Here is a 12789-nt window from a genome sequence, read left to right on the forward strand (position 1 = left end):
TTGGAAAAAAATAAGATTATGTTTATAGTATTGCACTGCTGCTTCTGCTTCCTAAGAGTCCTGCTTGGACTCTTCCTTAATCTGTGTCCGGTCCCAGCAGAGGTGTAGAGGAAGGCCTTCACAGATGAGATGAAAACTGCAGAGCTAACCCTTGCTGAACTTGGAACTACGGGCTCTGGCAGTATTGTCTCCATTCACTGGAGTGAAGTGATGTAATTAAAACCTCAGCTGAACAATCTGTTCCTCCCTAAGTTTATTTATGTGCCTTCCCTACTTTGTTTAAAGCCTGCTAAGTAGTACGGTGTGGCCATTAGAGCCAGAACAGGGGAAACCTAGACTCTTACAAGAAGCTGTGATGTCAACATAAGGCTTAAAAATCTATGTATTTGAAAATTAATATTTTGGCATGTTTTTACATAAGCAGAGTTTACAACTCTAGTGGCAACAGCTGTTAGGTGCCATATTCTCTGAAAGACTTCTACTCTTTTTCAATACGATGAAACTGGAATGTATAATGTGGTTTGTTTAAATCATGTTTTCTGTGAGATGAAAGTAAAAATGATTTTGCAGAGACAGCTTTTATAAGGTCTTCAAAGTGAGTTTACTGTTGTTTCCATCCAAGAACTGAAACCTGGGAGTGTGAAAGAAAGCTTTCTGCCTAACACACTCGTGATCACCTTTCAAATCAATTTTCAATTGACTTAGCTTTTAAACTTTAGGAAACAGTAGGCCCAGTCTTGCATCCATTGAAGTATTTTGAAGTATATTGGGATTTACTGTTAACTTAAAAAGAGGACATGGTGAGCTGGTAAGACTTAAAAATTCTAGACTATAGCTAAGCAATGAGTTGAAATTACTGCTCCCTACCCACACAATGTTTGTCTTCCCTGAAACCTTGTTCTTTCATCCTCCTCTTTTCTTTGGTTTGTTTCTCGCTCCTTTTTTCACAGAACCATAATACAAGCTTGTTGAGCTCCCTAGGATAAGGGTCAGTTTTCCTTTGGCTGTGTTTGTATAGAACACAATAATAAAGGCACCGATTTCTCACTGAAACTCTGAAGTATTGTGACTGAGAATAATTATCTCTTCTTCGGTTTTTTTGTTTTTTTTTTTTTTTTTTTTTTTTATGAAGCTTTAGAAACCCCAATAAATACCCAATACTTAACAAGTACCAGATGCTCATGGTGTGCCCATGAGACTGAAGCTTTCAGGCAGCAGTTGAGGCTAGCTGGTGGAACCCCAGAGGAGAGAACTCCTTTGGCTGCACTGAAACTTTGTAGCTCTTAGTCACAGTCTGTCCTTCTTTGCCAGCAATGGATTGGGTAGCGCAAATCTAGGTTTTATTTTGCTGGGCCAGATAAGCATTTTCCCCTGCACACTTCGGATGCCTCTTGACTAAAGGGCAGACTAGAAGATCTATCTAGTGACACAGGTTTTGAAAACCCCTCACAAATGCGTCACAACTGCAGTCTGCAACGATGTGCCTGGGAATGACTTCTGGTAGGAAGTGAAGCAAGCACTACGGAGCATGAGGCCAGCGGATGCACAGATGCTCAGTGGACTTTCTAGGTTTTCTGTGGTTTACAAAACATGAAATCAATTTCTCTGTTAAAGAATATATTGTGTTGTTTATCCCCAGGAACACTGTTAATCTATTAACTACCTCATTAAGGAAATTACAACTACATTAGAGCTCAGTTATCTGACTAAAATTCATAATACATTTTTGCTTTCTTTAAAAAAATACAAATAAACCCTCCCCCTGTATCTAGGGAGCCAGCCTTTCTTTTTACTCATCTAAGAAAGAGATGCTTTCAGAAAGCCAGAGAGTAGCTATAATCCATACGTATTTGTTCTGTAGGTGACCAGGAGTTATAAGGAGCACTCACAAGCCTGAATTATTAGGAGCACGGATAAATCACAAAACAGTGGTTGGAGAACATCAAACAAATTGTGCTCTATTTCATTGTCTCCGCAGGGATTTACATTAGCTGTTGCCTCTGAACACCAGGCTCAAGGAGCTGTGACACTATCGCTGTACTACCTACAACATCATACACTGAAGCAGAGACCTTAGATTTTGCACAGCCCTCCTGGGAGTTCAGGCCTATCTCCCATAAAATTTTATTTCCATACACTGTAATCTCTGTGAAATCTTTTTCTATTGCTGCTATGCCTTTTTTAGGAGAGATGAGCAACTGAATTTCATCTTCAAGGTGTGCACTTAACTTGATTGACACAAAGCTATTGCAGATCCACAGCCTGCTCATTTTTACAGTGGACCCTGCGTATCGGGTGGTCATCTCCACTCAGCTGTTGCCAAAAGGGTCAGGACACATCCAAGAGCTGTGTGCACAGCGTACAGGCGTGTGCTCACGGCTCCTGCCAGCCACAGGGACAGGCTGGTCCCTGCAAATTAGTAGTGCTTCAGCGCTCTGTCTTTGAAATCGTGACTGTCTTTGAAATTCTCTCAGAGCAGGTTTCAGTGCACTGTACTTGTCATTTAAGCATTTAATTAACTGTATGCTAAGTCCTACTCTGTGACCTAAATGCCATACGCCTCTTGTCCTTGCACTTCCTTTTGGATATATGCGGGGCCTGAAGAAAAAGCATAGCTTTTAAATAAGTAACTGTTGCAAGTGGACAGCTGATTATGAAATAACTGGCTTAAATGAAAGTTTCATCCCACAAACCTTAGTCAGAAGTCCCAGTCAGAACTTGCATTTTTCCACTAGTCAACCAAGATACAAACTCATCCAAAAAATAAGCTTCCTTAGTTCTGTTGTTCACGGTCTGTTTGTTTATCTGATCTTTTATAATTACAGCAAATCTCAGCGCGCTTACAGATGTTAAATACTTATACGGTATTTAGAAGGTTCTTTAGAAAAGCAAAATTTTAATTTTATTGTACCTTAATCATTACGTTGTGCTAGCAATATTGCAAGGCAAACAGCAGTATCTGATGTACTACTAGTATTTCCGTTATTATTCTGGACTGGGGAAAATACTTCCACATATTAAATCTAGCAATGCAGGGACAAAATAAAACAAGTGCTGCTCCTGTATTTGAAATTGTAGTACTTTTAATCTGCTTGCAAACTGCTTCCATTGTATTAAAGAAAAGTGATATATTTAAAAATTCTGCAACCCTCTTCGAAGGAAGCGTTGTGAGGAGATGGTAGCTGATACTGAAATCTCAGCTTGACAGAATTTTAAACTATTTGGAATAACTGTGGCATATAAAGAAGCTCTGAAGTGCCCATGGCTTTTCTGGGGGGAAAAATAAAGCTCTTGGAATCGGTGCTGTAACTGGCTGTAACTGACAAGATTTTTGAACAGTAGCGTTGATTAGTCCAGCACTCTCAGCAAAAAAGCATGTTTGACTCAAGTCAGTAGTTCTAGAAAAAAAAAAAAATGGTATTGCAAAGTCAGGGTGGAGGCCTGAGGACCAAGTTGCCGTGAATATCAGTACAGATGTCTTTGATCAGTATAAAAACATTGAAGAAAATACTCAAGCCAAGGCTGTAAAGCTCATACATAGCATCACACATTGAACACTTGAATTTCTCATGGTGCAGAAGTCTTAACTCACATACTGAAGGATTATTCACATACTGAAGTATTTTCTCCATTTATTAAAGAAACATCTTTGCTTGGGTTTTTTTTTGGGGGGGGTTGTGTTGTGTTTTTTTTTTTTTGTAGCAACAGCTGCTTAGTGAAGTAGGGGTAAGGAGACTGGAAACTAGGGGTACCCGCAACATTGATGCTTTTTTCTACTCTTTAAAATTGCCCCATAACTAGTTGTATGTCTCAGTTTGGATTTTGTGACTATAAACTTTGTATCCTATGAAGACGGGATTTATGCTTAACCTTTATTAATTACATGCTGCTATTAAATGAACAATCAGTATGGTAGAGAGTTTTACGATACCAGTCCTTAATACCTAGATGCTGTTGTGGACAGCTGTTCTGCTGTTCCGCCCTGTCGCAGAAAGAAGGTGTGCTACTCGCACAACCACACGTACAGAAAGTGGTCAGGCAGTTCCCTGTGCTCTGCACACTTGGGAGTCACTGCTGTTACAGCCACCCTAGCAGAGGGTGAAGCAACCAAAATTCACAGAACTTGGAAGGTGGAGATAATTTTAGTCACCCTGAGACAATACTTGCAGTGTATGACTACGAACATTTATGAGCTGATACCACCTGTTTTTCAGCCAGCACACCTAAGCAGCATTGAAGATGCAACTCAGTGTGACGGCCAGTATCAAAAAGCAAGAATTCTTGTTTGCTAGCCTGCTACATGGTGTAATGTTTATTTATAAAAATGAAGGCAGTAAAATGTAAATGTTAGACTTCATGTGAAGGTACGTATGAAATGAGAATAGGTTGAATTAACTGGTCTAATCAGAGTGGTAACTTAAATTGTAACACACAGTGACTCTGTTTCCTACTGCTCTAAGCTTTGTTATTTATTGTGAGGAAATAGATTTTCTACCACCAACTACTTTTTAATAATCAAAGCAAAATAATTCATGCAGCACGTAAGTTAGCATAAAAGAATTCAGCAGCCATAGCAAAGATAAAAGGCTTCTTTGTGCAAAACATTTTGTATGTCAATTTAAGAGACGGTCTTAAGAACAAAATTTCATGTGTTGCAATTTGTCAGCAATTTCATTGTTACTGCTTATTTTCCAGGGGGTTCTCAAAATCCATGGTGAAACTGCTGTAGTATTTCATGTGGGGATTTGATATTCTTTTACAACCATATAATGTCATCTCAAAGCAATACTTTCTTAGCTCCACTCTTTGATCTAGGGTATAGTTGAAGAGGAGTGACTTCAATGTTTGAACAAAGCTACAGTTGGTTACTGAAATAATAATAAACAATATTATTAGTACATACTTTAATACAAATTACCCTGGCCTAGGTCTACCATGTCATTGCACTGAAATGCAATTGATTTTCTCTTTCACACACATTGAGAAATCTGCTCGGTTTCTGCATAGAGCAACAGGAATTGGTGATGTGAGGTTGCTAACATGTCTCTCACGCAGACAGAGGTGTTGGGATCCCGTCACTGTATGCCAGCTACCTGTAGCTAGCAGTGCATTGTCCTTGCAATTTCATTCTCCTTATGGCTTCATTCCTGCGTGTTTTACAACTAATTCAGCTCCACGATGCAGTTGGTTTGTTCCTCTCCATCCTTCTGCATTTGGTCATATTTGCTTCTGTCCTTTACTGTTGTGTAGTTCTGGCTGTATCCCTCTGGGTCTGTAGTATATGGGATTTGGGTCATTTGTCTTATATTTCACTTTTTGTTTGATTTGCATGTTACTCACAACACATGGTATTATTAAAAAATAACTGCTAAGGTGATTAGCTATTGAACTGGATAATGAATGTCATTATCCTGTTCTACAGAATGATGGTATTTAATCAAAACAAAAGGACTATTGTGCTTATCTGCCCAAGGAAATTCAAGCCTTTGCTTTGGAAAGAACATCTCATACACTGTGTTACTGGATGTGGTTGTGTAACAACAGTCATATCGGCCTGAATGGAATTTACCTTTCCAATGACCATCACTCAGTGAAAGCTCTGATTTAATGTCTTGCAACAGTGAACCTCTCGTGAACTGTTAGTTTTTAATTTTCATTAATTTCTGTTTCCATATGAAAGACTTTCTTGTGAAGTACACGTGCAGCCTTGCAAGTGGATGTTGGATGATCCTTCGCATTTTTGTTTTAATCTGGGCACTGCAGGATCGCTCCTGTGTTAAACGTGCGCGCGTGTTAAAGGGTAATGTGAATCTCTGCTGCGTGATAATGTTAGAATTTACAAGAGCCTTCTCTTTCTGCTCTGTGCCGATTCTTTCTTGGCAATGTTTCAACCAGTTTCATGGCCCATATCCCTAATAAGGACTAAGTTTCATAGAGGCAGTTAATAGCTGCTGCATTGGAGGCCTGGCCCTGCTGAACCTGTCCTGAACCCAAAGTATCCCTGGACCATTTAGGAATTTAAAAAATAATCCCATTTTACCATAGTGAAGAAGCTGCACGTTATGCAGGTGCTGCTTCTTTTTTCCTGAAACACAAAGGTTTGTCCCTGGCTACCTTTTACTCTGTAGAAAATATATGTAGACTACATGTATGAAACATATGTAGAAAATAACATATTACCATTTACCCTGGTAAGTTGGTATCAAAGAAAGGGGAGACGTTTTTTAGCCCAGAGAAACTAAAGCTGCAGTTGTTTTCATGAGCTAAGGAATGCTGAGCCAGAATGATGTTAGGAAGTGAGAAAAGTATCAGTATGTGAAATGACCCCAGCACAGAAATTAGGCACCTCCCTATTTCACATCACGAAGTCTGCACATGGCTGAAGCCTTTTTCCAGCGTTTCTTCATTGCAGTTATTTTCACCTGTCATCTAATAACAGCCCTCTCCCCCATTTAGCTACATACTTGAAAAGAAAGTATATTTCTTGCTGTATGCCTCCTTCATTGAAGACTTCTAGAGGATAATCAAAGCCTTACTTCACCCTTACCAACCTTATCAGAGGTTGAATGTGTCAGCTTTCTTACACTCCCACTAATTTAGAGACCATTACTCCCTCATAACACCTGCCCAGTCTGTAGTTTGACTTTGTAAAGTAGCATGAAGTGCATGGGAGGAGTTGATCAACTTGGATTGTTACTTAATAGCCGATTTACAGAAATCCCTACAGGCATTAATTAAGATCAAGGTGCTAAACACTAAGAAGACTTACAATGAAAAACAGTCCCTGCCCCAGAGAGTTCATAATTCACTTTAGAGCAAGTTGCAACAGGTGAATGAGATAAATTAACTGTAGGAAAGGAAACAGAAGTAGAACAATCTACTTCTCAGAAGCATTTTCTGGACAGTGTGAATCATTTTTGTGCATATGTTTACAAACACAGGAATGCTTTTTTGCTCAAGATGTTAATTTCTCTCTAATCTTAAAATGTCATAAAAGTCTGCTTCCAAAGAAACACATCATCAGTGAGAGTCCTTCTCTGACTAGTGCGTTGGGTGTGCTATACTCTAGTAAAATCATCAGTTCTGTATCCCTCCCTATTCAAGGGCACCAAAATCTGTTACAACGTACTGACTGCTTTTCAGCAGAGCAAAAGATAAAGGCAATCTTTCCGCATTTTATGTTTAAAATTAAAATACCTCCAGTAAAAGTCAGAGCTAGCCCATATCCCTCCTTGTGGAATTAATTGTAAAATATTTTATTATAAAGCTGTGTTAAAGTGTGAACAGATCTTGGTAACAATCAGACATTAAAGTTTAGAAGACTGTAATATCTAATAGGCTTATTTTTCCATTGAAAATAGGGAATACATAATTTTGTAGGTGGAGATAAAGGTCAATTCGATTTAGTTCAGCTTGTCAAGTTTCATGAACAAACCTATTCTCTCTAGTAATATTCCTTAACAAGGTATTTCTATCTGGTTTCCACCAATTTTAAATTACTGAAAACCATCCAAGAAATAATTAAGGCCCACTTTTACTGTCACTGTAAGTGCTTTTCTATTACATTGTATGCTGTGCAGTTCTTTATGCTACCCGAAAGTAGGGTAAAATACTACCAAATCAGAAACCTTACTAGTTGGCCTTAGTTGTAGTAACTTTCCCCTACTTTTCCATAGATGTAAAATCACTTTTCTATACAAACAGGCCACTTCCTTCAAAGAGAGTCATCTGTACGATCAGGATGTAAATAACCAACAAAGATAAAAGCAGTGAAACATTAATCTCAGATGTAAGCAAATGAGAATTTTGCTATTTTTACTAGAACTACAATGGATATCGTAACACTTTAGTAACATGAAACCTGGCCTACAGCACACTGTGGAATTTCTGTTGCTATACAGTGTCCTTTTACTATCAAATTACTTCTCTTTTTATACACCATAATTTTATGATTTAAAATATAAAGTACAATGCTTTCAAAGGGGAAAAAAAAAAGATTGCCAGAATATTCTTACAAATTCATCCCTTTTCAGCAGCCACATCAAGAAATTTGAAAGTCTTCTAGAAAAAATGCAGTTAATATTGAAAATGCCACCTTTTCTCTTTTACTGGAGGCAAGCTGGTCAAAGACTTGGACAATTGTGGTATGAAGTAGGGAAAACACACTTGGAAATGTAGCCTTCAGTAGCACAATAGTTTTAATTAGTAGTCAAATGTATGCTTTTAGCAAAAATATTGATTTATTTCATTTTTATCTAAGTAAGGGTTATAGATGAAGGCTCTTACAGTATGCTCTGCTCTGAAACCAGCATGCCCGATCCTTTTGTGTGCTGTTGCTGTTTTACACTGAGGTGGTATACATCCAACACAGGCAGAAGTAACCACCTACATCACCACAGCTGTAGGAAAACTACAGTGGCAAACACAGTAAGCGAAGAGGGTCATGCAAAGGAACAGAATGATGGAGAGACAGCAAGAATATCTAAGTCGAAGTACTTGGCCAGGGCCCCTCTAAAACCCCGTTATGCTCTGGAAACAGTAACACACAAAAATGTCTTATTAGGTGCTAGTAATTGGTTCAGACTTTGAAAGACTTCACTGCTCAAAGCAGGCTGATATATTAAAAGGCCACTCAACACATCCTTGTGGTGCGAGAAGCTGTCCTTGTAACTAATCCAGGCGCCATGTACGTTCAGTCAGACCAGAGCACTGCTCCCAACTCTATATACTGGGCACCTAACTGGGTGATTTCATACACTTCGTAATTCCCAGCTCCTTCCGGACTGCTCTTCTCCTGTCTCACGGGAACAGGCCAAGGGCAAGAAGAGCGCGGCAAGAACACCGCGCCGGGCTTGGGGCCTTCGACTGCTCTCACTTGCTGCCAACGCCAGGAAACCGCGCCCGCGGCCCTCCCTGCCCTCCCGCCCCGCCCGCGCCCGCAGAGGGCCCAGGGGGGCCAGCAAGGCACCCGGCGGGCTCCCCCGCGGCCCACAGCCCGGCCCGCCAGCCGCCTCGCCGCGGGGGCCGGAGCCGTGGGCAGCCCGCGGAGGCTCCGAGCGCAGCCCCGACAGCCCTGCGGCGCGCCCGGCTCCCCGCGGCGGGGCGGGGGCGGGTCACGTGGGCAGGGCGGCCGCCGGGGGAAGGCGCCCCGCGGGCTAACGCTTTGAGAGCCGTTGCTAGGTGACGCGAGGGCGCGTGCCGCCCGCGGGAGCGGCCGGTGGCAAGGGAAGGATGACGCAACGGCCGGGCGAGCGGAGCGGCGGCCGCCCCGCACCGGGAGGCTCCCGGCGAGAGGGGCGTTGCTGCCGGCCCCCGCGCGGGTGCGCAGGGGAGGAGGCCGGGCAGCGCAGCCCGGCAGGTGCGCTGTGAGGCGCCGCCAAGCCGTCTGCCGGGCCGCTAGGGGGCGGGGCTACAGTGACAGCACCCGCGTCCAATGGGCGCACGCGCCTCCGGCGAAGAGGCGGGGCGCTAAGGACGGAGGCGCCGCTGCCGCCCGCCCGCCCGCCGCAGAGGGTGAGGCGCTGCCGGTACCGCCCGCCCGTTAAGGCACAGGCCCGCGCGCTGTGGCGGAGGGCGCGGCGGCTTTCCCCGAGGACTCCGCCCCGCGAGTCCCGGCGCGGGGGCCGGAGGGGGCCGTCGGGCAGGGCGTGGGCTGCGGGCGGTGCGAACCCGCCGCTGCGAAGGCCGCGGCCCCGCCCCCGGCCGCGCTCGGCCCCGGCGTACGCTCGAGGACGGTAAAATTCGAGTACTGCGGTGAGTGGCCGGTGCTGCCGGCCAATAGGCGAGGCGGCGCTCGCCCTCCTCCCCGCCCCCGCCGCTCGGCGTAGCCAATGGGGGGCGAGGGGCGGGGCGCGCGGGGCTAGGCGCGGGCTGGGAGGTGCCCCGCCGCCAGATGCGGGGGAGTCGCGGCAGCGGCGGCAGCGCGTGCGGCAGCGGCGGCACGCGGGCATGGGGACGCGGGCTGCCTTCGCCTCCTCGCGCTGAGGGACGCGCTCGCCGGCGGAGCCAAGCGGTAGGCGCGGGGCGGTGGCGAGGGGCGCAGGTGCCCGGCGAGCCGCACTGCCGGTAGCGGCCGCGTCACGGGGCGGCGGAGCCCGCTGGGCCGGGCGCGGGGCTCGCGGCCGCCTCCGCTGTAGTCGGGGCGGCGGCGCTGGCCGGCGCGTTACGGCCGCGGGGCCCCGGCGACGGGAGGCCAGCCGCGGGTAACGCCGCTTGTGTCGTCGGCAGGATCCGGGCGTAGCGCGGCGGCCAGCGTAGCCGTGGGAGCCGGCCTCTGCTCGTGGCAGCCTGCTGTCACCGCCCCGGCTGGCGATGGGGAATGGACTCTCGGACCAGACGCCGATCCTCTCCAGCCTGCCTTCCTTCCAGAGCTTCCACATCGTCATCCTGGGACTGGACTCCGCGGGAAAGACGACCGTGCTCTACAGACTGCAGTTCAATGAGTTCGTCAACACCGTGCCCACGAAAGGATTTAATACGGAAAAAATCAAAGTGACCCTGGGCAACTCCAAAACGGTCACCTTCCACTTCTGGGATGTGGGCGGCCAGGAGAAGCTCAGGCCGCTGTGGAAGTCGTACACGAGGTGCACCGATGGCATTGTGTTTGTGGTGGACTCTGTTGATGTCGAGCGAATGGAGGAGGCCAAAACAGAACTTCATAAGATTACTAGGATATCTGAAAATCAAGGAGTGCCTGTCCTTATCATTGCTAACAAGCAGGACTTGAGGAACTCTCTCTCCCTTTCTGAAATTGAGAAAATGTTAGCGATGAGTGAGCTGAGTTCTTCAACACCCTGGCATTTGCAGCCTACCTGTGCAATCATTGGAGATGGACTCAAGGAGGGACTGGAGAAACTACATGATATGATAATTAAGCGAAGGAAAATGTTGAGGCAGCAGAAAAAGAAGAGATGAGTTCTATCTTGACTTTTCTATTTTAGATTAGTTACATGGTCAAAATTTGACATGAGACAGCTTCCAAACCCAGGCCTGCTTGTTTGGATGCCGTTAAGCTTAGTTATGTTAAACAATCAGTTGCACGACCTTGCCGAGTGGAAGGCTGTGCAGTTACGGAACTTTTTTTTTTTTTAACTAGTCTCTTTTGAGTTTTATGGCTCTGCATTATTTCAGAAGCCCTAATAGATGATGTAATACTATCAGGAAATGGATGGGTGGGTATATGTGACATGGATGTCTAAATAGCCAAATAAACTGAGGGTTTTCTGCTTAGTGTTGTATTCATGTTTGAGGGTGCCCTCTGCAAGCAATTTGCATTGAAGGCGTTCTGTGTTTTTAAACTTATAATGCTCGTAAGTGGAGTGTTTAGGTGAACATTATACAGCTTTAAAAATATGTATGAAGCTAGTAACCCATTATTTCAAGAGGCTGTTTCTTACCTTGTTTGGGGATTTCTATGAAAGCTTGGCTACATGTGTAGTTTTTTTAAATTTGGCACTTTTTGAAATTGAATCATGTTCAGTTCAAGTACTTGAAATTTAAGTGCTGTGGATTCTTCAACTGATAAAAGAATGACTTTCTGACAAGTAAAAATGTAAACAACACGCTGGAGCATGAAAAAGTCGTTTCCCAACATAGAGCATGTTTTTGGTATGTAGGGTTCTTATTTTTTTTTAGAAGTAGCCATTCATCATTATAAAGTGCTAATCAGGTTTAAAAGTGTTACTCAAAATTAGTAATTTATTTCTGAATGATGAGCATTATGTCCTTCTACTATCACTATCTAGTTAAAAAGTAAATTAATTGCAGTAAAGGAACTGTAAAGAATAACTCTGGCTGTTGTGGTTCTAACCAGTGCAGCATTCTTCGCTCTACTGGTGGTTTTTCTGGCAATAAAACAAAATTATAATGAAGTAAAGATGGAGTTAAAATTAGCAGAGCACATCTTGTATCTCCCAAAAATACCCCCTTTTATTAAAGTGGTATTGCTATGTCACTTTCACCGTATGCTTTTTTTATCGTGACTCTTAAAGTATTTTGTGGTTAGGAATGTAATAATGCTTTATACACTCAAACATTTGACACTACCGGGGTGGGGTGGGGGGAGTGGGGGAAGAAGACTTTCAAGATGGGCCTGTGTTCTGCTTTAATTATGCTTTAAGCTGTTCTTGTTTACAGAGTGTGCAAACAGTGTTAACCGGGCAGGATAGTGCTTGATGGAAAAGGGAGGGTAGTTTTTCTTACTGGTAGAGAGCTTCAAGTGACTCTAGATACTTGGCTGGCAATTAAAAGGGCTAAAACGGAGCCTGGATTTTTAAGACTAACTTTAGCGGTGCTGTAAAAATTCATCAGAATGTTAGATGCTCTTTAAACTTCTAGTGGAAATACCAGATTAAAAAAAAAAAAAAAGGCAAAAAATCTATTTCCTCCTTTTACTCAACCAGCAAAGTAATAATTTTTTCTTACCTGCTGCTGTGTATCAGGAGGTTGACAGCTACAAACCTGAATGTCAATCAGTGTAACTTAGATATGTTTAAAGAAAAAAAAATCAAACTTTTTAACCAGCAGCTGTTTGTCCAGGAGGTAACCAAAAATGCACTTTAGTGTCTTCAATAACTGAAAGGTGACAGCTGTTTTTTTATGACATCTTGGTCCTTTTTGAATAAATTGAAGTAGCTTCCAGTGGAGCTTTTGTATGTTGGTTATACATGTACCTGCACTGGTGACATTGTAAGTCACTTACTCAAGTAATGTCTATATTTATAGAAATGTGGATGACTTCTTAAACCTCAATAAACAATTCAAAAAAAGTCTGTAGAGAGAAGGTGTCTG

At 43.7% G+C, this 12789-nt stretch overlaps 1 protein-coding gene across 1 annotated transcript; it reads left to right on the forward strand.

The window, feature by feature from the left end:
• Window positions 1–9894: 9894 nt before the first annotated feature.
• On the forward strand, window positions 9895–12406 carry ARL4A (ADP ribosylation factor like GTPase 4A). The gene is made up of 2 exons (XM_037385495.1): window positions 9895–10012; window positions 10228–12406. The coding sequence occupies exon 2, from the start codon at window positions 10312–10314 to the stop codon at window positions 10912–10914; it is 603 nt and encodes a 200-aa protein (XP_037241392.1). The 5' UTR covers window positions 9895–10012; window positions 10228–10311; the 3' UTR covers window positions 10915–12406.
• The last annotated feature ends 383 nt before the right edge of the window (window positions 12407–12789 follow it).

The sequence above is a fragment of the Falco rusticolus genome, chromosome 4 (assembly GCF_015220075.1).
Source record: "Falco rusticolus isolate bFalRus1 chromosome 4, bFalRus1.pri, whole genome shotgun sequence".
NCBI lineage: Eukaryota > Metazoa > Chordata > Aves > Falconiformes > Falconidae > Falco > Falco rusticolus.